The sequence below is a fragment of the Eurosta solidaginis genome, chromosome 3 (assembly GCF_040869045.1).
Source record: "Eurosta solidaginis isolate ZX-2024a chromosome 3, ASM4086904v1, whole genome shotgun sequence".
Classification (NCBI taxonomy): Eukaryota; Metazoa; Arthropoda; class Insecta; order Diptera; family Tephritidae; genus Eurosta; species Eurosta solidaginis.
In genome coordinates, this window is record NC_090321.1 from 245,558,238 (window position 1) to 245,584,747 (window position 26,510).

Genomic DNA, 26,510 nt, shown 5'->3' on the forward strand with positions numbered 1-26,510 from the left:
GCGTATAGAAAATTGTTTATAATATACAAAGATTGATTACACTTTACTACTCACTGAATTGTGTGTTATTAATTTTGAATATGAGCGCATATAAATGTTTGCAAATAATTTTCAAAATTCTTCAAAGTATCTACATTCATATAGACAGACATATTTAGATCAACAATTAAATAAACAAAAAATTCAAAACCAAAGCTATTGTAAAGTAGAGTAGAGTAGAGTGTTTACGGAAATTGTGTAAGCTCAAACGGAATAGAAAATTGAAGGCAAGAGCCTTCATGCACAAACCCTCGTTAAATTCACCAAAGTGATTGTGTTGTTCATGAGAATAAAACGCTTAACAAGTAGTCTATACTAAAATGCATTGAATCGATTCAATTTAAACAAGTAAGGAAGGCTAAGTTCGGGTGTAACCGAACATTACATACTCAGCTGAGAGCTTTGGAGACAAAATAAGGGAAAATCACCATTTAGCACAATTAACCTAGGGTAACCCTGGAATGTGTTTGTATGACATGGGTTTCAAATGGAAGGTATTAAAGAGTATTTTAAAAGGGAGTGGGCCATAGTTTTATAGGTGGACGCCATTTCAGAATATCGCCATAAAGGTGGACCAGGGGTGACTCTAGAATGTGTTTGTACGATATTGGTATCAAATGAAAGGTGTTAATGAGTATTTTAAAAGGGAGTGGGCCTTATTGCTATAGGTGGACGCCTTTACGAGATATCGCCATAAAGGTGGACCAGAGGTGACAATAGAATATGTTTGTACAATATGGGTATCAAATGAAAAGTGTTAGTGAGTATTTTAAAAGGGAGTTGGCCTTAGTGCTATAGGTGGACGCCTTTTCGAGATATCGCCATAAAGGTGGACCAGGGGTGACTCTAGAATGTGTTTGTACGATATGGGTATCAAATGAAAGGTTTTAATGATTATTTAAAACGTATTGGGCCTTAGTTCTATAGGTGGACGCCTTTTCGAGATATCGCTATAAAGGTGGACGAGGGGTGACTATAGAATGTGTTTGTACGATATTGGTATCAAATTAAAGGTATTAATTGAGGTTTTAAAAGGGAGTGGCCCTTAGTTGTATATGTGAAGGCGTTTTCGAGATATCGACCAAAATGTGGACCAGGGTGACCCAGAACATCATCTGTAATGGTATAGAATTATGGAATTTTTTTCATTTTTCGTAATTTTCGATATCGAAAAAGTGGGCGTGGTCATAGTCGGATTTCGGCCATTTTTTATACCAAGATAAAGTGAGTGCAGATAAGTACGTGAACTAAGTTTAGTAAAGATATATCGATTTTTGCTCAAGTTATCGTGTTAACGGCCGAGCGGAAGGACAGACGGACGACTGTGTATAAAAACTGGGCGTGGCTTCAACCGATTTCGCCCATTTCGAAGAAAACAGTTATCGTCATAAAATCTATGCCCCTACCAAATTTCACAAGGATTGGTAAATTTTTGTTCGACTTATGGCATTAAAAGTATTCTAGACGAATTAAATGAAAAAGGGCGGAGCCACGCCCATTTTGAAATTTTCTTTTATTTTTGTATTTTGTTGCACCATATCATTACTGGAGTTGAATTTTGACCTAATTTACTTATATACTGTAAAGATATTAAATTTTTTGTTAAAATTTGACTTAAAAAAAATTTTTTTTAAAGTGGGCGTGTTCGTAATTCGATTTTGCTAACTTTTACTTAGCACACATATAGTAATAGGAGTATCGTGCCTACCAAATTTCATCATGATATCTTCAACGACTGCCAAATTACAGCTTGCAAAACTTTTAAATTACCTTCTTTTAAAAGTGGGCGGTGCCACGCCCATTGTGCAAAATTTTTCTAATTTTCTATTTTGCGTCATAAGGTCAACGCACCTACCAAGTTGCATCGCTTTATCCGTCTTTGGTAATGAATTATCGCACTTTTTCGGTTTTTCGAAATTTTCGATATCGAAAAAGTGGGCGTGGTTATAGTGCCATTTGTTCATTTAAAATAGCGATCTGAGATGAGTGCCCAGCAACTTACATACCATATTTTATCTAGATACCTCAAAATTTACTCAAGTTATCGTGTTTACGGACGGACGGACATGGCTAAATAAATTTCTTTTTTTCTGTGAGCTCTGCTCAGCTGAGTATAAAAAATTCCAGATGCCATAATGCAATGTGATGTCTTTCCAATGTCAACAACAAAGCGTTAGTAAGAGTTCTGGCGGGTGCGCAGATGCGGTGTTGTATTCATGACAATTCGATGACAAAATGCAGCGTTTGCCGCAGAGAGGGAAGAAGCATAGGAAGGTAAACAATTTCTTTATGCATTTGCGAAATTTAGATAAATAATGACGCCAGATGCCACCGACGTCACTAACTAATTGTTAAATGTTTATTATATTTTTATTTGAAAATACTTACAGACAGGCTACAATGTACAGTGAGACTGTTAAAGATTTTGAATAGAACTTCCACTGCAGCTTCATTTAGAGTTAGCCAAGTAAAGGTTAGTTTAAAAGAGTGGATATTTGGTGAACACAGTTCCTAGACACCTCGAGCTTCGATGACCCCAGTGGGAGTAGGGCTAAGGTAAGCATGCTTAGATCTCATTTTGATGAAGTGGTAAACGGTCTCTGTGCCAGCAACTGCCCCGGAAGGTAATAGCAGAGTATGCATTTTGTCCTGTATTTTTGCCGAGCTACATATAATACTTTCGGCCGCCGTGGTGTAGTTGTAGCGTGCTCCACCTACCACATCCAAGATCCTGAATTCAATCCCCGGGCAACGCAGCATCAGAAATTAAGAAACAAGTTTTTTCAATTAGAAAACAGTGTTTCCAAGCGGGTTCGCACCTGTAGCGAATAAAAGACCAAAGGTATCGCTGACTAGGTCATGTTATGCGCATGGACGAAGACGCTCCGCACAATAAAGTATTTCAGTCGACACCGCAGTTTGGAAGCAGAGGAAGGAGGACACCTCCACTAATAGCTGGAGGCTTAGCCTGACAAGGGCAAGGTACGAGCACAAAACGTGCTCGGTCGTTTCCTTCTCCAACCCGCACTTCCAACATCTGTATCATTGACAAAGCCTATTTAAACTCATATGACGCCAGAAGTCAGTGTCCAGTCAGAATACCCGTCATGAGTCTACAATACTCTCTTTTTAATAATAGAAGCACCTTTTTAGTCTAAGGTTGTAAGACCTACGCATAATCTTCGACCCTTTACAGCCCCGCCCTTGGGTCCACGCCTTCCCCCTTGGTCGATCATGTGCACTTCTCGCCTTCTCTTAATCTCGTCCAATCTGATTGGGATGTCTAAGGAGCAAGCTTCAAGACATGCGCCCTTTTTAGCTAGTTCATCTGCTTTTTCATTCCCATCTATTCCCATATGCCCTGGTACCCAGTATAGATGTATGCTTTTCCCCCGTCCCGACTCGTTCCAGGGATCGCTCACACTCTAACACACTTTTAGATGATGTGCTATGCGAGATTATTGCCTTAATTGCTGAAATAGACTCGGAGTGCTTGCAAACCACTGCTGAGGAGCGAACCCGCTTATACACTTCTTATACTCAGGGTGCTTTGCACACAGAGTATATGACCTTTGATTGGATAACGGTTGGTTGTACAGGTATAAAGGAATCGAGATAGATATAGACTTCCATATACCAAAATCATCAGTATCGTCCGTCTGTCGGTTAACACGATAACTTGAGTACCAAATTTGGTACACGAGCTTATCTGGACCCAGAAAAGACTGGTATTGAAATCGGATGATAACCACGCCCACTTTTTATATATATAACATTTTGGAAAATACAAAAAACCTGATTATTTAGTAAATAATATACCTAGAATGTTGAAATGATGGACTGATATTGCGACTCTTGATAAAAATTTGAAATTTTTTTTAAAATGGGCGTGGCACCGCCCACTTGTGATAAAATCAATTTTACAAATATTATTAATCATAAATCAAAAATCGTTAAACCTATCGTAACAAAACTCGGCAGAGAGGTTGCCCTTACTATAGGGAATGCTTTAAAGAAAAATTAACGAAATCAGTTAGGGACCACGCCCACTTTTATATAAAAGATTTTTAAAAGGGACGTGGACGAATAAAATTTTAAGCTGGGATGGCTTGGTTTTCTTGGGATGAATAAATACACGATACAAACTCGTGTGGTAGCGAACAGTTTTCTTTATTTTTAAAACTAACGATCCGTACTTGCTTATATACTAATCGATAACAATGAAAACTTAAAGTCGATAAATAATCTTATGGATCACAATTACGGTCTGTTCATATATAAAGGAGTTTACAGCTCGGCCAAACTGACATTTAATCGACCACGATTATAGCCTAACCCTAGTTATATTTACAACATTAATATGAACTATATTTACAATGGTAACTTATGAAATACTTTACTGCTATTCCGGTGACGTTACTACAGCTGGTTTGCTAAGCCATTTCCTCATCCTATTTGCTTCTATCAAACCATCATAGGGTACCTGAGTAAGCTGACAATTTTCTATATCTCGGATTACATATCTGTCAATCCCTAATACTTTATGCACAACGTATGGACCCTTATAGTGTGGTACAAATTTCTTATTGGTTCCAACTGTCGTGTCTACATTTCGTATAACAACAAAATCGCCAACTTCATATTTCTTTGCATCGGTGCTATTTTTTAGAAAATACGTCAAATCGTAGGCCTGCCTTTTCTCTATGCCTTGTTCTGCTTCATCTCGCAAATTTTGTAAGCTTCGTCCGACTTAATTTTTAGCAGCAAAATATTCGGTAAATTCGTCAATAATTGCACCATTCTGCTCAATCCCAAAAAGGAGTTGACTTGGCGTTTTACTAGTTGTTCCATGCACGGAATTATTAATGGCATTAGTTTACTACACCAATCGGAATGATCGACTGGATTTGTGAGCTTCCCTAGCATTGCTTTCAAAGTTCGGTTGACACGCTCCACCTGTCCATTTGCTTGTGGTGAAGCGGTCGCCACCGTCACATGGCTGATATTTTTCTTAACATGAAGGTTTGAAACTCCATGAAACTAAGCCAAGTACCACGGTCACTAATAATGCGGGCAGGACGGCTGTAATAAGAAAAATACTTCTCAAGGGCACATATTACTTCACGACTACTGGTAGAATTTGTAGGATATAATTTTACGAATTTCGTAAAAGCATCCACAATGACTAAGATAAGCTTCCTCTTAGACTTAAGAGACGGCAGAGGACCAAAATGATCGATGTGAATCGTATGGAATGGTACAGGATTCTCTGGAATGCTGTGTAACTTTCTTTCCTTTGCACGGATAGGCACCGCATACATTAGACATTTCAAACAACTGCGAATGTACTTTTCTACCTTTTGTTTCAGATTAGGAAACCAATAATACGATTTAATTTTCTGGTAAGTCTTGTCTAAAGCCTGATGACCCACCTTTTCGTGCATCAGTCTAATAATATTATCTTCCATTTCACTTGGGACGTAAAAAAGCCTTTCGGAATTACCCCCAATTTTATATAGTAGACCGTCATTCAGATCAAAACCCTCAACTTTGGCTACTTCAATACTAGATCGTATAGATTTTATGCTGTCGTCCCGCTCTTGTGCAATTTGAATCATAAATTCTACTCCATCAACGTCAATTGCGGCAAGATGACAACTACTAAGAGCATCAACGTGCCCATAGACGACCCCTTGCGATATTGGATAGTATAATTATAGTTTTCAAGCTCCGACGTCCAACGAGCAATTCTGGAATTAACTTGCTTGCGCTCTAAAGTCATCATTAAAGAGTTACAATCAGTGACAATCTTAAAAGGAATCCCCTCTAAATAAACCCGAAACCGTCGCAAAGCGTAAATTATAGCCAAAGTTTCAAGTTCGAAGCTATGATATCGAGTTTCTGCAGAAGAGGCCGTCTTTGAAAAGTAAGATACGGTATGAAGCTTACCGTCTTCCTGGCGTTGGAGCAGAACAGCTCCAAATCCATGCGAGCTAGCATCGCAATGAAGTTCCGTTTCTGTATTTGGGTTATATATTACTAAAACAGGCCTACTAGTTACGAGTAAGCGTCCATACACCTATCATCAAAATCATAATTGGCATTTTTCTTCAGCAAATCTTGAAGTGGTTTCGCAATTTTGGAGAAAGACGGAACGAATCGTCTAAAATAGGAAAACAATCCGATGCATGAGTGCAATTCCTTTGGGTTCTTAGGCACTGGATAATTTTTAATACTGGTAATGTGAGACTCACTGAGAGATATTCCGGCAGAAGAAACCAAGTAGCCTTAATACTCAACTTCGGCGTGACAAAATTTACATTTGGATAGGTTCAACTGCAATTTTTGCTCAGAGATCTTCCCTAATACATCTTTTAATAAGCATATATGTTCTTCCATAGTCTATGTGGCAATCAAAATGTCGTCCATGTAAATGATTACCTTGCGCGCATCCACTAAGTCGCGGAATATATTATTAAGGAATCTTTGAAATACCGCAGGGGCATTCTTTAATCCAAAGGACATTTTACGATATTCATATTGACCGGAAGGAGTTACGAAGGCTGTATACGGAACAGATTCAGCAGACATAGGAACTTGGTGAAAACCACTCTTGAGATCAAGTATGGAAAGAAGAGTACTTGGAGGGTACTCTGTACAATCTTCAATCAGTGGCAGGGGATAACTATCTCTGATTGTAATTTTATTTAATGTACGATAATCAACACACATACGGGTATCGCCATTCTTCTTCTTCACATGTACAATCGGCGAAGCATATGGGAATTACTAGGTTGTATTATCCCATTTGCTTGCAGTTCGTCTATAATTACTTGTACTTTATTTCGTTCTGCATACGATATGCGGCGCGGAGAAGAGTGAAAGGGTACGTCAGTGGTTAAGTGAATCTTCATCTCGTAATCTAAAGGTTATCCTATCAAACTATCAGCATTAATATAATTATCATGAATAATCTTTTCCAATTCCTTTTGTTTTTTATAACTTAGTTTATTTCATATTTCATATTTATTTATTTAAGTCTATGATTACAAAAATCTTACAGACTAGATTCCATATGGATATATGTGTACATATGTATATGTATAGTACTAAACTATTTAGTTTAAAAGAGAAAATAACATATTTTTAAAGCAAGTTCGAGATATAGAAAAGTCAATGCAGTGACTGGAATTAATAGAGTTGATTACACTTAGAGCGCGTGTGATTGGAACATTCATCGCATAATTAGATCTTAAATTTTCAATAGTAAACACATTATGTTGGCGTAAGTTACGTGGTGGCACATGAAAGTTCAATAATGCAAGAAGTATTGGACAATCGATAATGCCATAACAATATCATAAATGAATATAATAGAAGAAATTAACCTTCTACTCTCTAATGTATGCAGATTAATTAACTTACACCTGAATGTATATGACGGGATCGGCAGGTCAAAATTTATGTCAGATAAGCAATATTTCATAAATACTTTTTGAACACGTTCAATCCTTTTACTGTGAACCTCATAATATAGACACCAGATTATAGAACCATATTCCAGCCTTGATCTTACAAACGCATTATACAATAACTTTTTAGTATATGGGTCTCTAAACTCTGAGCCATTTCTTTTTATAAATGCCAATAAAGAATACGCTTTAGGGATTATAAAATTTAAGTGTTCAATAAACATAAATGGTGAAACAAATACGATACCTAAGTCTCGAATTTTATTGACCCTTAGCAAAGGTATATGAGAAACGTAATAAGTTGAAATCAAATTCTTATTTAATTTAGAATACGTAACACTGTAACATTTACTGACATTGAGAGCGAGCCTATTCCTGCTGCACCAATCGTTAAAAGCAAGTATATCAGACTCATTTTTTATTTTGAAAAAGATTTTGAAGTCATCGGCATAAATAAGATGACCGCACTTTTTAAAGCAAGCACTGACATCATTAAAAAACATTATAAAAAAGAGCGGACCAAGGATACTTCCTTGAGGCACACCCGAGATAGCCACATATGGCACTGACTTTACATTATCGATAACAACAAAATTGATTCTATCGGATAAATATGAACTTATCCATTGCAAAAAGGAAGAATAAAACCCCCAATGCTGTAGCTTTGCCAATAATACTCGATGAGATACTCTATCAAAAGCTTTGGATAAATCAGTATATATGCAGTCGACTTGGCAACCATCTGTAAACGCTGAAATGCAGTAATTGGAAAATACTGAGAGATTAGAAATTGTTGAACGTCCTGGAACAATTCCATGCTGATATGGGTAGATATGCCGCTGAACTAACGACATTAACTTTCCCATAACCACTTTCTCAAACAGTTTCGATATAACGGGCAATTTAGAAATTGGTCGATAAGTTGAAACATCACTCTTATTACCATTCTTGTGAACTGGTTCCATATAAGTAATTTTCCAATCATCAAAAAAAATGCCTGATTTTAAGGACAAATTAAAAATGTACAACAAGGGTTCCGCAACCGAAACCATACATTTCTTTAGAAAAAAAGATGAAAATTTTGATAGTCACACTGCTTTGAACTCTTGATAGTCTTAATACTTATAATAATATCATCTGTGTCAAGAACTAATGTTGGGAAGTTAAGACAAGACGATATGTTATTTAGCATAACACTACTGTCACTCGGAGCGTCACTAAAGTCGAGATTCGCTTTGAAAGACTCTGCGAACAAATTTGCCGAGTCATAAGTTGATGTTGAATTTATACCTTGGTAAGACACAGACCGCGGAATAGCTGAAGATGATCGCTTAGAACGAATAAATTCCAAAACGACTTTGGACTGGATTTGATGTTATTCTCGAAGTTATTAATATAATGATTGTATAAGAATTTATCAAGGCAACTGAAAGTATACTTGCTTGTGTTGAAGGGAATTCGATTCCTTAAAAAACTTATAATATTTATTACGTTGGTTTTTAAGTTTCTTTAGGTTCTTTGTATACCACGGTAACTTATAAACCCTTGATGGAAGACGAGGAATATTATTTTCTACTATTTCTGAGATATTACTTTTAAATAAATTAAAACAGTCCACAAGACTGCGATTATAAAAAAGAAGTTGCCAGTCAACATTGGAAATTAAATTATTTATCAATCCAAATTCACACCGACTATAATTGAAACCAATCTCATTATGAATTGCAACATTTGCAAACTCATAAAACTCAAGCTCTAATATTAATGGTACATGATGGTTGTCAGTATTCGATAACGGAAAGCAAGAGCAAAGCAAATTACAATTACAGTTGATATCTAGTTTATATCTAGTTTACATCTAGTTTACAGTTGATATCTAGTTCTTTAGATATGTTCGGAATATCAATATTAAATATTTCGGGTGGAGAAAAAAAGTCACTACAGTCTGACAATGAATTTACTTATGTACCAAATCTTTTTAGCGTGTTTTCAGTATTAAGGCTAATTACAAATTTATGAAGTGAAAGCATAACTTCATTATTTTTCAAACTCAAATTATTTTTATTCATTGACAACAAAGTGTCTTTACTATAACGTCAAGGCGAATCCATACCAGATGGTGGCAAAGCGAATTCAACCAATTCGCCGTGCAGATGAATGTCAAGTCAAAAGAAAAGTTTCATTGATTTCGATTAACTGACATATTAAAGTACAAGGCATTGTATGGAAAATAATCAAGAAGAAGCAATCAGCTGTTGGGATAACACCACCTCTACTGAATTCGCCTTGCTATAACGTAACTTCATTTTTCTTAAAAATATACCAATTGAATAAAAAAAATGCGTCCTCGGATATGACATGAAATTTTACTTTCTTAATTTTACACATGGTTCAACTATATGGTTGGCTCATCTGTACAATAACAAAATATGTCTGTTCAAATTGTCAAAATCTGTGTATTGGTGTTGGTGCGAATGATATGGAATGGAAACATAAAACTTATCAGTTTTTGTATGTGTAAGAAAATGTTGCCAATGTGTTGCTTTCATTTTGAGTTTGCCATCTCCTTTTGACAATCCCATCGACCATGCAATGAAATAAATATAATCAGTTGATGAGATGAGCCAACCATATAATTGAGTCATGATTTTACATGGCATCCAAATTCATTTATAATACGTAACTTTTTCCCTCCAACACCGGCATATCGTGAGATATAAGACGATTCTAGTCTGCCAATTAGGTCTTCAGGAACGGAAGAACATCTGATAAAATTAGTCGGACTACCGGTGTCAAAAGACAAACAAAATCTTTAATAACGTCACCATTTTTAGTTTTAAACTTAATACTCACTAAATTGAATGTACCCAAGGCTCCAATGGATTCGTCATCCTCAGCCGAAACCCCTGCGACTTGCTTAATTTCTTTGCTGGGTTTTGTTAAAATCTTCCTGGGATTCAGGCAAGACCGATGATCGTGGCCCATTTTCCAACAGCGAAAACACGACCCATCTACCTCTTCCTCACTAATATCAGCTCGACGGGACAGAGCTTGCATGTGCAAAATATAACAATGAAGAGTTTCCTCTTTTTGATTCCAATGGCGTTGCATAAGCATTCTATAAACATCATGGCGACTTACACTAATATCAAACTCAGATAGCAAAGCATGTACAAGATCATCATAGCGCAAGCTTGTGGTGGTTTGAAGGAAAACTTTTGCAGCCCCTTCTAAAGAACGTCGTAAACTCAAAAAACGTAAGCTGTCATCGGCATTCACCGCATCCATTACATCCCCAAAATTTGTTAAAAAATTGCGAACTGGTTGGCTAACATCATCGCAACTAAATTTGGGCAGAGTATGCTCAATGTCGACATACTGGCCTGAGCGCTGTGGCTGAGTAGCTAAGCTTAGTTTATTTTTTTGGCGCTTCAACTCGAGAACTTGGCGTGGCTTGGTCAAAATTCGCAATTCTCGTTCCAAATCAGCTTCAGCAGCATTGTAGGTTTCGGCATTATTGGCCGTAGCATTGGCATCATTATGAACATTTTCGGCAGAATTTACGGCACCCGCAGCAACTACATTTTCGGCATTGGCAGCATCACGATTAGCATTTATATCTGCATTAGCATCATCCAAAATATCGGCAGCATCACCATAATCAGAATTATCATCAAAATTAATATTGTTACGAATATTAGCAAAACTGAGGAGTGCTGCCATCTCCAGGCCGATGCTAAGTAGTGACGTGAATTCACATCAATAATTCAATCATTATATATCTACATAAACGAATCAATAATTGCGTCTACACATATGTACACATTCCGACGAGCAACATTTACATACAAGGCAGCGAGAGATGAGATGTCACACACAGATGAATTTACTTATACGCTTATGTGTGTGCGGGAGACTGTAAACTACAAACTCACATATGTACATCTGAGAAGCGCTAAAAAGTAGACAATTGTAAACAAGTAGAAAATATATGAGAACTATACACACACGAATATAGTTGGTAAGTTCTGGAAATGGAAGAGCCTAGAAGTATGCAGCGTAAACTATAAAAGCGGGGCAGGCGAGTAAGAAGCAATTCAGTTTGAGTTGAGCTATCCATCAGTTATTGATTAAGCACGCGATCTGGTGGCCAATAGTAGAGTTTAATTTGAGTTATCAATCAGTTTGGTTATTAAGCCAGCGAGTAGCGAAGTATAAGTGTTATTGTGAAGTACTTTAATAAAGGCCATTTTTCCATTATTCAATATTGGAGTTATTTATTCAACAGTTTAGTGATTCGAACTTAGCAGAGAATTGCAAATAAGAGGATTTGCAAGTAAATTCGTTACAATTGGTGTCAGAAGAGGAATTGTTGAATAAATTCCAAAGGACAACAAGGACATGGCAAAGTTCAGTGAATTGAAGATCCAGCAACTAAAGAAGGAGTTGGAGACCCGTGGATTGAATACAAGCGGCGTTAAACTTGAACTTCAGGCACGGCTACGAGAGGCAATGGAAGCAGAAGGAATTGATGTGGAAGAGCATGTCTTTCATCTTGATAGCGAGGAGACAACAAAAATTGAAGAGAAAAACGAAACATCACAGACGGTTACCAGTACAGACTTGAACATGATTTTAGCTGCAATATCTGCTCAAACATCGACAGTGTCATCTCAACTGGCAGAACAGCAAACATATATGGAATCGCAGGAGAACCGAATAACATCGAAGATTGAAGCACAGGAAACAAAAATTTCTTCACAACTTGAAGAACAGAAGACATATATGGCATCCCAACTGGAATCGCAGGAGACACGCATAACATCAAAGATGGAAGAACAAGAAGAGCGCTTATCATTACAGGTGGCACAAATGTCTTCACAGTTAGAAGCACAGGAAGCAAGGGTAACATCAAAGCTGGAAGCGCAGGATGCAAAAATCGCTCAATTTCAGGCAGAAGTCGATGATTTGAAGGGTCGTATGGAGCAGTTACAATTAAATCGTCCAACAGTTTCAGCGAGTAATCCAAAGGTAAAAACACCATCCTTTGACGGTTCTGTTCCTTTCCAGGTCTTTAAGCTACAGTTTGAGAAAACCGCAGCAGTGAACAACTGGAATGTGGAAGATAAAGTTGCCGCGCTCTTCGTAGCATTGAAAGGACCAGCTGCCGAAATCTTACAGACTATTCCAGAGTACGAACGGAACAGTTATGACGCATTGATGGCTGCTGTAGAACGACGTTATGGAAGCGAGCATAGAAAACAGATATTCCAAATTGAGTTGCAAAACCGCTACCAAAAAGCAAATGAGACATTGCAGGAGTTTGCTTCAGATGTTGAAAGGTTGGCTCATCTCGCAAATGCGGACGCACCCGTGGAATACACCGAGAGGGTAAAAATCCAGAGTTTTATAAATGGCATACGAGACGTGGAAACGAAGCGGGCTACATATGCGAATCCAAAACTAACGTTTGCTGAAACGGTATCGCATGCACTGACTCAGGAAACAGCCTCACTTTTGAGTAAGCCAGCGTATAAAGCTCATCGCGTGGAAGTGGAAAAGCCAGACTGGGTAGACGCAATTTTGGAAGCATTGAAGGGTACGCAGCAGAAGAATAATGATGCAGTCAAATGCTTTAAGTGTGGAAAGCCAGGGCATATTGCGCGTTATTGCAACACCAACTCTAACAGTTCCAACAATGTGGGTGGGCGTAAACGCAAAGCAGAAGGAAATGAGCAAGAGCGAGTAAGAGGTAAAGAGCTAGATACAGCTATTGAATGCCCTGTGATATCTGTGTCGCAAATTGGTAGAAAATCGAGCAGTCTTACCGTCAGAGGGAATGTGGATGGCAACGAACGAATACTGACTGTAGATACGGGCGCATCTCATTCCTTGATCCGATCTGACTTGGTAAACAGGAGAGTAAAACCGTTACCTGGAGCAAAGTTGCGTACGGTCACTGGCGAGTATAACCAAGTTCAGGGAGAAGTGATATGTGAAGTATTGATTGGGAAGGTCATGGTTTTACACAAATTTGTTGTGGCGGAGATCGTTGATGAAGTTATATTGGGAGTGGATTTCTTGGTTGACCATGACATCAAGATCGATATGCAGAGAAGGGTGATGCATTATGAGAACCAAGATGTGCCACTCAACTTCAGTTTAGAAAAAGGGTTCAGCAGTAAGCGAGTGCTGGTGGAGGAGATTCGACAGAGACCACGAACGTCAAGGAAAGTAGATCGAGCAAAGGTTGATGGATCGAATGTGCCAAATAAAGCGCAATTAAAAGTACCTGCGAGGAAAAGACCGGCATCAACAAACCCTAATGGACGCACTAAAATGACTGAATGAATTTTTCAGAAAGAATGCAAGGATGGTTTCAAGCCAGCGCACACTTTTGTTGGGAAACGTCGGAGCGATACTGAGTATGTGAAGCCAATCCGTCAAGAACAAGCTCTACAAAGTAGTTCTTCATTGGCCAAGCAACAGAGTGCGATAGAACGATCCAGAATAATGAGTAGTAAGATGGAACACAGGTACGACAGGGAAAATAATTCGGAAGGTTTCCGGAATGGAGATTTGGTACTGTTAAACAACCCTCACCGGCGGAAAGGTGTTCCAGCCCAATTTCGGTGCAGTTGGGAAGGCCCGTACAAAGTTGTGAAGAAGATCAGTGATACCATCTACCGCATACAAACCACTGGGAAATCACGGATTAGAAGGGTGTTACATTTGGAATTGCTAGCGGCGTTTAGATTGGGAGATTTGTCTGATCGGAACGATCAGACTTAGGTGGAGGGCAGTGTTACGAATATTAGCAAAACTGAGGAGTGCTGCCATCTCCAGGCCGATGCTAAGCAGTGACGTGAATTCACATCAATAATTCAATCATTATATATCTACATAAACGAATCAATAATTGCGTCTACACATATGTACACATTCCGACGAGCAACATTTACATACAAGGCAGCGAGAGATGAGATGTCACACACAGATGAATTTACTTATACGCTTATGTGTGTGCGGGAGACTGTAAACTACAAACTCACATATGTACATCTGAGAAGCGCTAAAAAGTAGACAATTGTAAACAAGTAGAAAATATATGAGAACTATACACACACGAATATAGTTGGTAAGTTCTGGAAATGGAAGAGCCTAGAAGTATGCAGCGTAAACTATAAAAGCGGGGCAGGCGAGTAAGAAGCAATTCAGTTTGAGTTGAGCTATCCATCAGTTATTGATTAAGCACGCGATCTGGTGGCCAATAGTAGAGTTTAATTTGAGTTATCAATCAGTTTGGTTATTAAGCCAGCGAGTAGCGAAGTATAAGTGTTATTGTGAAGTACTTTAATAAAGGCCATTTTTCCATTATTCAATATTGGAGTTATTTATTCAACAGTTTAGTGATTCGAACTTAGCAGAGGATTGCAAATAAGAGGATTTGCAAGTAAATTCGTTACAATATCTCCCACAACTTCGCTAACCATTTTTTTAGTTGCAACAGCGTGGCAGTTGGTAGAAAATCCACTCCAACTTCTCGGAGCATTTTTTCGTAATCCTGCTTGGTATAAACCATTATTTCAATTAAATATTGTACCTTTTATAGCGCGTTTTGGGATAAACCCCACACCTGAAGCTTTTAAGCGGGGATGTCTTGGTTTTCTTGCGATAAATAAACACACGATACAAACTCGTGTCAGAGAATGTACCCCCAGCGGGTAAGGGGGTACGAATATACCCGCGGTAGGTATGCCTGTCGTAAGAGGCGACTAAAATACCAGATTCAAGGGGTGTGTAGCGCAACCGTTCAGGTTGCCAGCGCTTCTCCAAAACCAATTGTCAACCTCACCTATCCGCGGCGAATCCTGTTTCACTAACAGACGAGGCTCTGGCGACCCCAAGCTCCTCATGGAACTTGGGGGTGGGGAGCGAGGGGATGGCCTGAAGGTTTAATGTGGCCACATAAATCGTTCCCGAGATGGTCGTGCTAGCACCTTAATGGTGCTGTGGTACCGGAGCGTACCGGATCTGTATCCGGCAAAGGACCATCAAATCGATAACACTCCCCCCCCCCACCCCCCCCCCCACCCCCAAACCCTTCGGGAAGCAACCTTATCGCTACAACAACAACAACAACAACAAACTCGTGTGGTAGCGAATAGTTTTCTTTGTTTTAAAAACTAACGATTCGTACTTGCTTATATACTAATCGATAACAATGAACACTTAGAATCGATAAATAATCTTATTTACGGTCTGTTCACATATAAAGGAGTTTACAAAAATAAGCTATATCTTTGCAAAAAAGAGCTGTATATCAATGGCATTTCATTTCCCAAGTTGGTTTATAACAATAAATACGAAAAATTGCAAATTTAAAAAAATGGGCGCGGCACCGCCTCTTTTCTGACTAAGCAATTTTCTATGTTTCGGGAGCCATAACTCGAAGAAAAATTAACGGATCGTAATAAAATTGAGTACACAAATTTTCCCTATAGCAGGAAATATTTCTAGAAAAAATGGACGATATCGGTTAAAGACCACGCCCACTTTTATATAAAAGATTTTTAAAAGGGTCGTAGACGAAAATAATAAGCTATATCTTAGCGAAAAGGAGCTTTGTAGCAATAGAATTTTACTTTCTAAATTGAATTATAACATTAAATTGGAAAACACTAGAATTTTTGAAAATGGGTGTGGCACCGCCCCTTTTATGACTAAGCAATTTTCTATGTTTTGGGAGCCATAACTCGAAGAAAAATTAACATATCGTAATGAAATTGTGTACGCATGTTTTCCTTGTAGCAGAAAATATTTCTAGTAAAAATGGACGGGATCGGTTAAAGACCGCGGCAACTTAGATATAAAACCAGTTTAAAAGGGTCGTAGACTAGAATAATAAGCTATAACTTAGCAAAAATAGTTTTGAATCAATGATATTTCACTTATCAAGTTTTATTGTAAGATGAAATGGGGAAACATTTTTCTTTAAACGGACGGTGCCACCTGTTATGTAGAAAAGTAATTCATCTGAACTGAAATATGCAATTGAAGCTCACGCTGAGTATATAATGTTCGATTACACCCGAACTTAGACACCTTTACTTCTTTTTTTTTTTTTTTTTTTTTGTTGAAAAACGTGTTTCTAAATTTTTGATATTCCTTTGCTCGGGGCTTGAACACAGGATCTTCGGTGTGGTAGGCGGAGCACGCTGCTGAAAAAGAGGCGCTTTTATGAACTTTCTCAAAGTGTTGGAAATGGAAGTATGATTATCAAAAAAAAGTGTTCTAGCCTTTCACAAAGTTCATTTGTTGGCTGTTATTAGTTCGCAATACAGGAAAGTGAAACTTCTGATAAATTTTGTTCAAATGATTTTTGACACGCATATTCTTTGGACTTAAATGCCAATGAACTTTTCGCTTTTTTAAGGTTAATGTATTGTGAAATAAGTTTTTTTTTTTAGTACAAATTTATTCATTATTGTATCGCTTATACCGTGAAATATTTGCATTTGGATTGCATTATTTTGAGACTGGCTTGCACAGCGATCAGATTTTAATTTTTAATATAATTATCATTTTTGCAAAGTAAACATTTATGTTTGTTTGGAATTTTTTTCAGTTTTGCACATTACTTATTACCTTTTCGTTCGTTAGTTTACGATTTTCAAAAAAGATGCGAATGTTATTATTATTGAAAAATTTTTATTGCTTCTCACTTTTTTAACGCAATCATTTACATTATTTAAATTATTGCGTTAGTGTACATATCTATAAATTTCACTATTAATTGGCTACTGTAAATAAGTACACAAGCCAATTAAATTTAAACTCATAACATTCGTTTGAAAGAAAAACAATGGGGAGTAATTAACAAATAGACATATCTTTTCATATGGCAAATAAAGAGCTGGAAAAGTAACAGAATAAAAAGCAACTAAGAAAGATTGAGTTTGAGCGAAACCGAGTATTATATATCCAATTGTCCGGCTGTGTCTTTCGAGCACTGATCTTCTGAAGCACAAACCCGTCTATCAACAGCTTTCGAAGAGCAAAGTAAACTAAAAAAATTTTAAACCTTCGCGTATGGCTATAAATTTATACTGCCGACGCCAAATTCGCATAAAAGGAATTCAAATTTGAACCTTTTTTGCATAAATAAGTTCAATAAGTCAGTTTCAGTAGGAATGTACATACATAGATGCCTACATTCTTTTTAAGGACTGCAGTACATGTATCTTTCGATGCCTAATCTACTGAGCAAAGACCAAAGTCAACTAACATAAAAACCCCCCAGAAGGTTAGGTGAGTTAGTATATTCTCGCAGCAAGTTTGCCTGTCGTAAGAGGAGACTAATAAGATACGTAAATGGTTCAAGGAGTTGTGTAGCGCAACTCTTTATAGCTTCTCCAACTCAATTGTCAACTTCACCTACCCGTGGCAAATCCTGTTTATTTAGCAGCCGAGGCCCTGGCGAACCCAACTTCTTCTCGTTCTCGAGATGATAGGGCTTGTACTTTAATGGTGCTTGTTGCCAGAACGTTCCGGATCAATATACCGCAAAGTACCATTAACATCCATAACGCTCTCCAAAACCTTAGAGGAGTGTTTTTATAGCTATAACAACAACAATAAGAACAACTAACTTAAAACCTACCTTTAAACGAGAAACTCGCGTATGGCTGTATACCTATCCCCTACTATCAACCGATTTGAATTATATTTGGTATATATGTACATTAGGGTGGGTCGATTTGTATGGAAGAAAGTTAACCGATATCGCGCCATCGATTTTTCGATAGGATTTGGGCTCAGGAAAAAAAGTTCCACTACGCATACACAAAAAAATAATTTTCGAGCCTGCGAAATCTAATTTTTTTGACTTTTTTTTCGACTTTGAATTTTAAGGTTTTTTCATGACCTGCTAAAAAAATTTTCGTATGTATACCCTATCCGACCCAAAAATGTGCGCTAAAAACGTTGGCGATAACAGTTTTTTGAAAAAAAAATTAAACATTTATATTTATACTGTTATCGACAACGTTTTTAGCGGACATTTTTGGGTCGGACAGGGTATACATGAAAATTTTACAATAAAATGAACATTTTTTAGTAGGTCATAAAAAATCTTAAAAATAAAAGTCGAAAAAATTTCAAAAAAATTAAATTTCCCAGGATCGAAAATAATTTGTTTGGGTATGCGTAGCGGAACTTTTTTTCCTGAGCCCAAATCCTATCGAAAAATCTCTGGCGCGATATCGGTTATTAAGTCGACCCAGTCTAATATACATACTACATATGAATATAGTGTTTTACAATTAAACACTTTATTAAAGAAGATATGCTAACATGGGTATTAAAACAGGTTGCCACCTAATAGGAAATTAGAACAAAATGGGTTTCCATCTAACCACACTAGATTAACTCATGTGTATCTTGTAATATCTCGAAATCTGCTGACTGTACGGCTACATTTTAGGGCTCTCTTACTTTGGTGTAGAAATATTTTGCAGGGTTGCCTTATGTAAGGAGCTTCTTTTTAATTAAGAGAAATATGCCAATGTGATTAAGACACGTGAATCATTTTCCGGTCGCGACACTTTTGTGTAAAACTTTCTTAATTTTAAATAAAAATGCCAAAGTAATGATTGAATTATTATATGCAAAAAGTACTTCAAGTCAGAAATATAGTGTATTTCAAAGTCAAAGGACAAAGAAGATCGTAACGTTATAAATTGAGTGGAATTCGTTTCTATACCATGCCCTGGAAAATTTCCGGTACGTTCCGGTAATAAGTGCCATTAAGATACTATGCTCACAATTGCGGGGAACAATTTAATATGACCCCATTGAACCTTTGAAGGCTATTCCTTCCAGTTTCATAGGAACTAAGGGTCACCATGGTTTCGCCTGCTAAACATGTGTTTGATACATTCATATTTTTAAAAGGATTCGCCTAGCGTAGGTAAGGTTGACAATTGAGATACGTTAGCTTTGAATTGCGCTTGTCAGCTCTTTGAAACCCTCAACAACCGGTTGTTGTTAACAAACGAAAAACATCCTATCTTGATAGTCTGAACAGCTCCTTTCGTGTGATACCCATATTGAAGTACACAATTTTAAGGACATCCAGGTCTTAACTTTGGTGAATATTTATCCCGCGTTTAAAATACAAAAATGATTAGCACGACTGAATTCAGTGGACTTGGTATAGTTGAGTCAAAGGCGAATCAGATTTAAGTATACTGCCTTCAGTCTCAAAGAAAAAGTTAACAAATGTTACGGTTGGGACTCATCTCAAAATGGAATTTTCTTAATTTTTATTTTTAAACGTTTGCGTCCATTTCTGCCTCTAGATTTGGTTGGCAATCGAAATCGGTTGAAAAATCATATTGTGTAAAGACAACTTAGCGCTACTGGGTATAAGACTTATCTACCGCAGATGGCTACGTAACTGGATTGTTATGCTAGCGGCAGCTGCCAACTATTCAAATAAAAAGCCAATGCCGATACATTGTTACATATGTATGTATATCCATACATAATGCAGATATACGCCGCCGATTAGCGACGTTTTTCGCACGCCACCGCCGAATGTCAAAAATATCGGCGCGGCGGCGGTGGCGGCGGTGGCGGCGGCGTTCGGCGCGTTACCATATTGTTTACTCTTTTAATGCTGTCTAGACCATTTATTGTTCATCTCGAAAATTGGTCCGATATGATCGAAAGGGGCATCAACGGATGCGCATCACTGCCAGTTATAAAAATCCAATTGCGAAATGTATCACTTTCTAACCGTTCAAAAGTTATTTGAGAAAACAGGCGCTTTCAATGCCAGCTTAACACGGATTTCGCATCACCGAATTCACCAAGTTATTAAAACAAAACACTTAAAAAAATTATATAATAAATTTAAATGCTCACTTCGCATACTTTTTTCAAAAAATTAATAAAGTACAATGAATTTAAATAAATGGTACAAAGTCGAACATATTTTCAAATTGTCCACAAGTTGTTAAAAAAGCAAGTTACCCGAAAAAGGTGCCGAATTTTATATCCCGATTGGCTGAAAGAATAAGCGAAATCAGTGTTGCAAAATCCTTTAGTAGGCTTCAGAGGTTTAAATTCTCCTTTGAAATGATTCTCAGCTCATACTTAAGTTGCATATATCTTCAACACGTATACGTGTTATATGTATATATGAGAAGGATTTGAAAAATCACTTTATTTGCTGAACTATAAAAGAGCGTCTGAAATCTTAATTTTGATTTTCACACTTCATCATTCAACACCCAAGTCTCTCGGTTTGACATTTCCTAAAGTTGGCTGTTCTATCCCCAACTAGTGTCTTGCAGTGAATCCCATTGGATATAGCCTATCAACCATGTTTAAAAATCACCAACACGTGACGGCTTCTGTTACAAATGTGAATACGTAGGCACATTTTTTAACCAGGTTAGGCTTTGTCCTTCGCAAGAACACTCAAAGTGGTGACGCAAAAGCTTTCTCAAGACAGTCGAACAAATGACCGGGTGTTCTACTAGCTTAACGTAGGGTATAGTCGAATTAGTGTGAAAACTGAACGCGGTCATCCATAATGATCTCTTATGTATATAATAAGGCCGGAAACGGAGAGTATTGAGGTTAAGTCTTTTATCCACGGTGTTTGTAAAGTTTAAATTATGTAGATGCGTCAAGGATTATACGATTTTCACCCATGTGTTACGCAATGATATCCAGCTAGACTGCTTATGATTTCGAGGGCGGCATCCTTGGCCGAACAGTTACTCCCTATCGTTTCAATGTGTTTTTTTTTTTGTTGTAGCTCGGAAGCATAGCAAAAAGAAACCAAAACATCCGTCAGAAAGTCTTCGGAGCTACACCTAGAGCTTCTGGGAAAGTAACGTCGATGAAGGTATGAGTTCGAAGTCGCAGTCCTATGGATTCTGTGCTGGCATATGGTATAAGGGCCAGGATGGGTGGTAGCGACTGGTGGTCGGGATTGCCACTGTTCGCACGTCGGGAATTGTAGCTCTTAAAAATAGCCGAAAAAAACTTTGGCGCGATGAACTATAAGCCAGCATTGATGCTAATCGTTAAATCTGTGCCACGAGAGTCATGACTCTTAGTAGATAATTTATAGCAACCGTAAGTCGCCTAAAGTATTGCTCCCTCTCTCCGCAAGGAGCTACTCCCCAAAAATTTTTGAACGATCCACGAGGTTTTGAGGAAAAAACCGCGGATCTTTCCGAAATGGCCGAAACGTCGATTTCGTTAAATATAAACAAAACCTTTCCCAATATTATAATTGTAAATTTTCGCTTTGCAAGCCTCCCAGATCTTCATCCGTAAGTTAATGATATTGTTCCAGATCGCCCAACATACCACTGACGTCGGCAGTATGTTTCCATATTCGTTAGTTGTGGACAATGTGATACTTTGAAGTCCAGCGATTCAATTCAGAGGTTTACGCCGATCACTTCGTCGGCACGCCGGCCACGCCGCCGCCGTCGGTATATAATAGAGCCTACGCCGTTGCCGCCGATAAAGTGACCGGCGTAAACCTCTAATACATACATACATTTGGATCGACACTTTATTGTTTTAATGGGAGCGAATGCTGTGCTATGACCTCTGCCATTTCAGCCATCTGACTGTGCACAGATCGCTCATCACCCTACGCCAATACAGTGATAAAGACTGCAAAATACGAATGCTTAGGTAAAGATGTGCACATTGCTATCTTAAAACCGTAGTTTTTTTTTACAATAGAGATTAAACATATTCTACATACATACATGATTAAAGCGCATGTGGCTTAAGTTCCTCAGAAAGTTATCTTCTCATTTAATTAATGATTTCCTAAAATAAATGTGGGTATACGTTCGTTTTCGTTACTAAACCATTCACTATATTTTCGTTGTTTCTCTATTTTTTTCTTTTAATTGATGTTCATAAATTATTCATGAATGCGGTAAAGTGAAAGTGATTGATCTCGCAATATTCTTTCAGTCGTTTTATCACTAGATTCAAGATTTTTATTGTGGTTTTTATCAAACACATTCGCACGCACTGATATCAAATGATCGTAATTACGTTTATCTTTTGGTTTTTAATCCACCAACAACGGTAAGCACACAATGTTTTTAATTAAAGTAGTTTCTAATCGTCGTATTATGAAATATTTGACGTTGAAACAAGAATAAAACGGGCAGAAACACCAAGTTTATAATCAAAACCACACAACGCGATGCAAAACAGAATAAGAATGATCAAAAAATCTCAATCTGTGGAAATTTAGAAATTCGCCTGCTTTTTTTGTTTGTTTTGATTAACATATTTGCGGTGCGTATCTATTTTGACATTTGCTTGATCAGCCGGCAGCAAGAGTGATGCCACCAAATTAAGTGCATGAAAAGATGAAGAAATACACGTGGAAAAATTATGATTAAACTTTAACGCAGGCATATAGTCGTTTAAGGAATTTTAGATAATTCAATACTTTTCTTCGCAAATTCTCGTCTAAAAATATTAGATGAGGTTTCCAAAAGATACGCTTTGAACCTAGGACCGCGAATGCGAAAGCGGAAACTGAAAATTTGATTTATGTCACAAGATGTAATAATTTACAATCCTTGTTTTACTGCTATGATGCGTCCAAAAAAGGCGGGTAAGGCAAGGTGCACATAAGGCTACGAGTCATACACACGTATTAGACGCTGCAGGCAAAATCTGTACGATTTGATGTCGGACACATATACTTGAATGGAGAGCTACACATTAGGCGTAAGCTGCATGAAAGCTTCATGTAGCTAAGTGTACAGCAATGTTGTCGCTGAGCGTACATACGCTTGAAAAAAAGGAAGAACAAGACGTTTTTTTACATTTTTTTGATGCCACACTCATTTTCCTTTGGTTTCGTGAACGGATATACCTGAAGAAATTTAATTTCTTTTTTTTCAATAATTGTTTGCTTTTTGTAACGACGCTTTTTGATCCAACAATTTTTGCAGGGTACATGTCAAATCTTGTACGCGTCTATGAAGCTACGCCTCGTATGCATCTTGCCTAATAGCTCCGACACATAACCAGTTTTTCATATAGATGAGTTTAACACATGATTATACATTATGAGTAGATTGCACGTATTTTTATGGAGATATTAATATTGAAAAGTAGCCAACTCACCAATTATGTGAAATGTAAGGCACGATAACCTCCGAAAAGATCTAAGGGCGAGCTTTTCTTCCAATTTGCGTCGTGCTCCTCTTGATTTTCCCTACAAATTGACCGGACGGGACCTACGTGTTTTATGCCGACTCCGAACGGAATCTACAAGGCAGATGAGTTTTCACTGAGAGCTTTTCATAGCAGAAATACACTCGGAGCGCTTGCCAAACACTGCCGAGGGGCGACCCCGCTTAGAGAAATTTTCTTCTAATTGAAAAACCTTATTTCTAAAATTTTGATGTTGCTTTGCGCGGGGTGCGAATCCAGGGCATACGGTGTGGCAGGCGGAGCACGCTACCATCACACCACGGAGGCCGCCAAGCAAATCATAAGAAGAAGAATTTGACATTTGCTTTGGTTAAGGGTGTTGGCACACTTTGCGAGTGAAATAATTTTTCCCACTGGTTGGTTAATTTTCTAACATTTTTCGCAATTAAAAACTGCAATATAACAATCGATTACGAAAAAAATATGTTAGCAAGTATTTTTGTTGTATAGGGAGAATGTTTACAACAGTGGTTCGCGAAATTTTGTATGTGAATGGGCAAGGCGTAATAAACTACAATTGCCAAGTCTGAAGTTCCTTCATATTTACAAACGCAACATCTTGGTTGATTGTGGCGATGTTATTGGAATGCATAAGCTTGTGTTAAACGCATCTATATGAAAAATGTAATTGCGTCACCGCCTTAAGAGGTTATCCTTGATGTATCAGTATCAATTATCTAAAAAAACGGTTGCGTCTATCCATATATGTATATTCCCGAATATGTATATTCCCGAACGCAAGATAACTCCATAATAAATATATATTAACCGGGCCTTTTTTATATATATGTATATACAACTAAACTTCCCAGCAAGTATTTAAATATCGTACTCCTAGATGATTAAAAACTTTATATATTAAAAGCAATTTCTGTTCGAAAATTAATGTATCAACGGAAGAAAAATGTACCCTAAATTTGATTATTCTGGAAGAATCATTTATGATTCCTATTTCGAAAAGCTTTTTATTCATATTTGATATAATTTTAAAATTGAGCTTTAATTGTTTTAGAGCAACATTTGACTGCTTTTCACACATTTTCTCATCATATTCGTGAACATATTTCAATCGTTTTGGTGGAGATTTTTGCATAATTTTTGAATCCGTATATCATGAATTGATTCCTCATATCTCATTCAAAATAAGATACTACAAAATAATCTTATTTCATCAGGGGAAGAAAACACGCAGAAGTGAACAATTTGAACCACAGGTAACTTGCAAACAAATTTGACCGATATACACCTGCGACTACAACATATAACATTAGCTATTATCGTCAACATCTTAAAATACGATCCATACGATACGGGATGTTGAAGCCGTGTCCAGGTATGTTAAGAGAGTTTCACTTACCTGGGGTTCAAATAGTTCACAACCTTTGTATTGTCCAACCATTATGTATTTTCTGGGAAGCCGAAGGTGGAGAAATGGTTGGGAAATTCTTCGGTCACGAGCAGCAGATTTTGGAGAATATCTTTTGTATATATAAATAATAAAATTTTTATATATTTTTTGTGATCCTCATGATTGAGAAAATGTGTGTATGTGAAAAAAAATTAAATTTAAATGACAAGTAAAATTTTAACAAATATAAAATTCATTATTCAGTCAACAAATAAAGTCAGAAAAGATTCAGAAAGCTGAATTAGAAATGATTATACAATTTTGATCACCTTAAGTAAACACATTTGATTAAAATATGATTCCAAAATGTGATTAAAAAACTATATTCAGTTTTTGATCATCAAAACTAACAAATTTGATTATTATATTTATTGATATTTATGAAATATTAAAATTTAATCATCAAAGGACTTCAAAAATGATTCCAAAAAGTGATCGAAAAATGCTTTTCAGTTTTTGATCTTCAAAAGTATTCATATTTGGTTGTTTATTTTGTTCAATTGTATGATAACTCTTTATTTAGTCGGAAAGAGTAATCAAATTGTATTGATATGTAGGGAAATTCAAAATTTAATTGCCTAAATGCTGATCACTTAGATAATGTTTAGTAGACCCATCCAGCGGCAATTATTGAAGACTCGCAGCAGTGGTTAAATAACTCGCTATAAAACGGGCTGTGCTTAATAGCAGAGACACGTACCCTGTTGTTCATAGTGTATAACCCATAGCTCTATCGGTTGCGATAAATCATGGACACGCACACTTTTCGGTCATAAAAGTGGCGAATAGAGTAGATATATGATGGAGACGCACATTTCAGTTGCAACTGGTACTAATTTACTGTGTAACAATTTCAGTGTAGATAAATTTATGCACTTGGCAGTTAATATAAAGTTTAAGCGCATATGTAAAAAAAATCACAGCTATTATACATATTTTTCTACCGTCGGAGGTAATTCCTTAAATTTTCGAGTCCCTATACATTCCACAGTTAGCCGTTTGTCTGTCTAAGCCATGGGCAAAGCTTTTAATGTAGATACGGCTTCAAATCCGCAGTGTTCATAGCTTATATATTTTAAGTAGTTCCATGATTCATTCACGAAAATTGTATAAATATTTATTTATTAATTATTTTTATTTAAACCTTTTTTAAGGTTATTCAGTTTTTAAATATAAAGGGCACCCATAGTCCTATTGTAATATTAAAAATGCTTAAATTTACCACATTTATGTCAACGTGACTGTGAGCATCTTTTGTATGTCAACGTTTCATTATTAACGATTTGAAAGTATTCACACATTTTTCC

At 37.1% G+C, this 26,510-nt stretch overlaps 2 protein-coding genes across 23 annotated transcripts in view; both read right to left on the reverse strand.

Moving 5' to 3' along the window:
• Nucleotides 1-26,510, reverse strand: part of Trpm (transient receptor potential cation channel, subfamily M) — a 793,755-nt gene that overhangs the window by 765,436 nt on the left and 1,809 nt on the right. For 18 of the 22 annotated variants that reach the window (XM_067775790.1, XM_067775785.1, XM_067775783.1 and 15 more), the window contains exon 1: nucleotides 22,316-22,819. The exons of 1 other annotated variant lie outside the window; for it this stretch is intronic. The gene's annotated coding sequence lies outside the window, so the exon portion shown is untranslated. Of the gene's footprint in view, nucleotides 1-22,311; nucleotides 22,820-26,510 lie in introns of those variants that run through there. 3 more of the 22 variants (XM_067775781.1, XM_067775778.1, XM_067775775.1) reach the window with 2 other exon arrangements.
• Nucleotides 9,746-11,234, reverse strand: LOC137246118 (uncharacterized). The gene is made up of 2 exons (XM_067777211.1): nucleotides 10,365-11,234; nucleotides 9,746-10,294 (listed from the first exon to the last, which is right to left on the reverse strand). The coding sequence occupies exons 1-2, from the start codon at nucleotides 11,232-11,234 to the stop codon at nucleotides 10,286-10,288; spliced, it is 879 nt and encodes a 292-aa protein (XP_067633312.1). The 3' UTR covers nucleotides 9,746-10,285.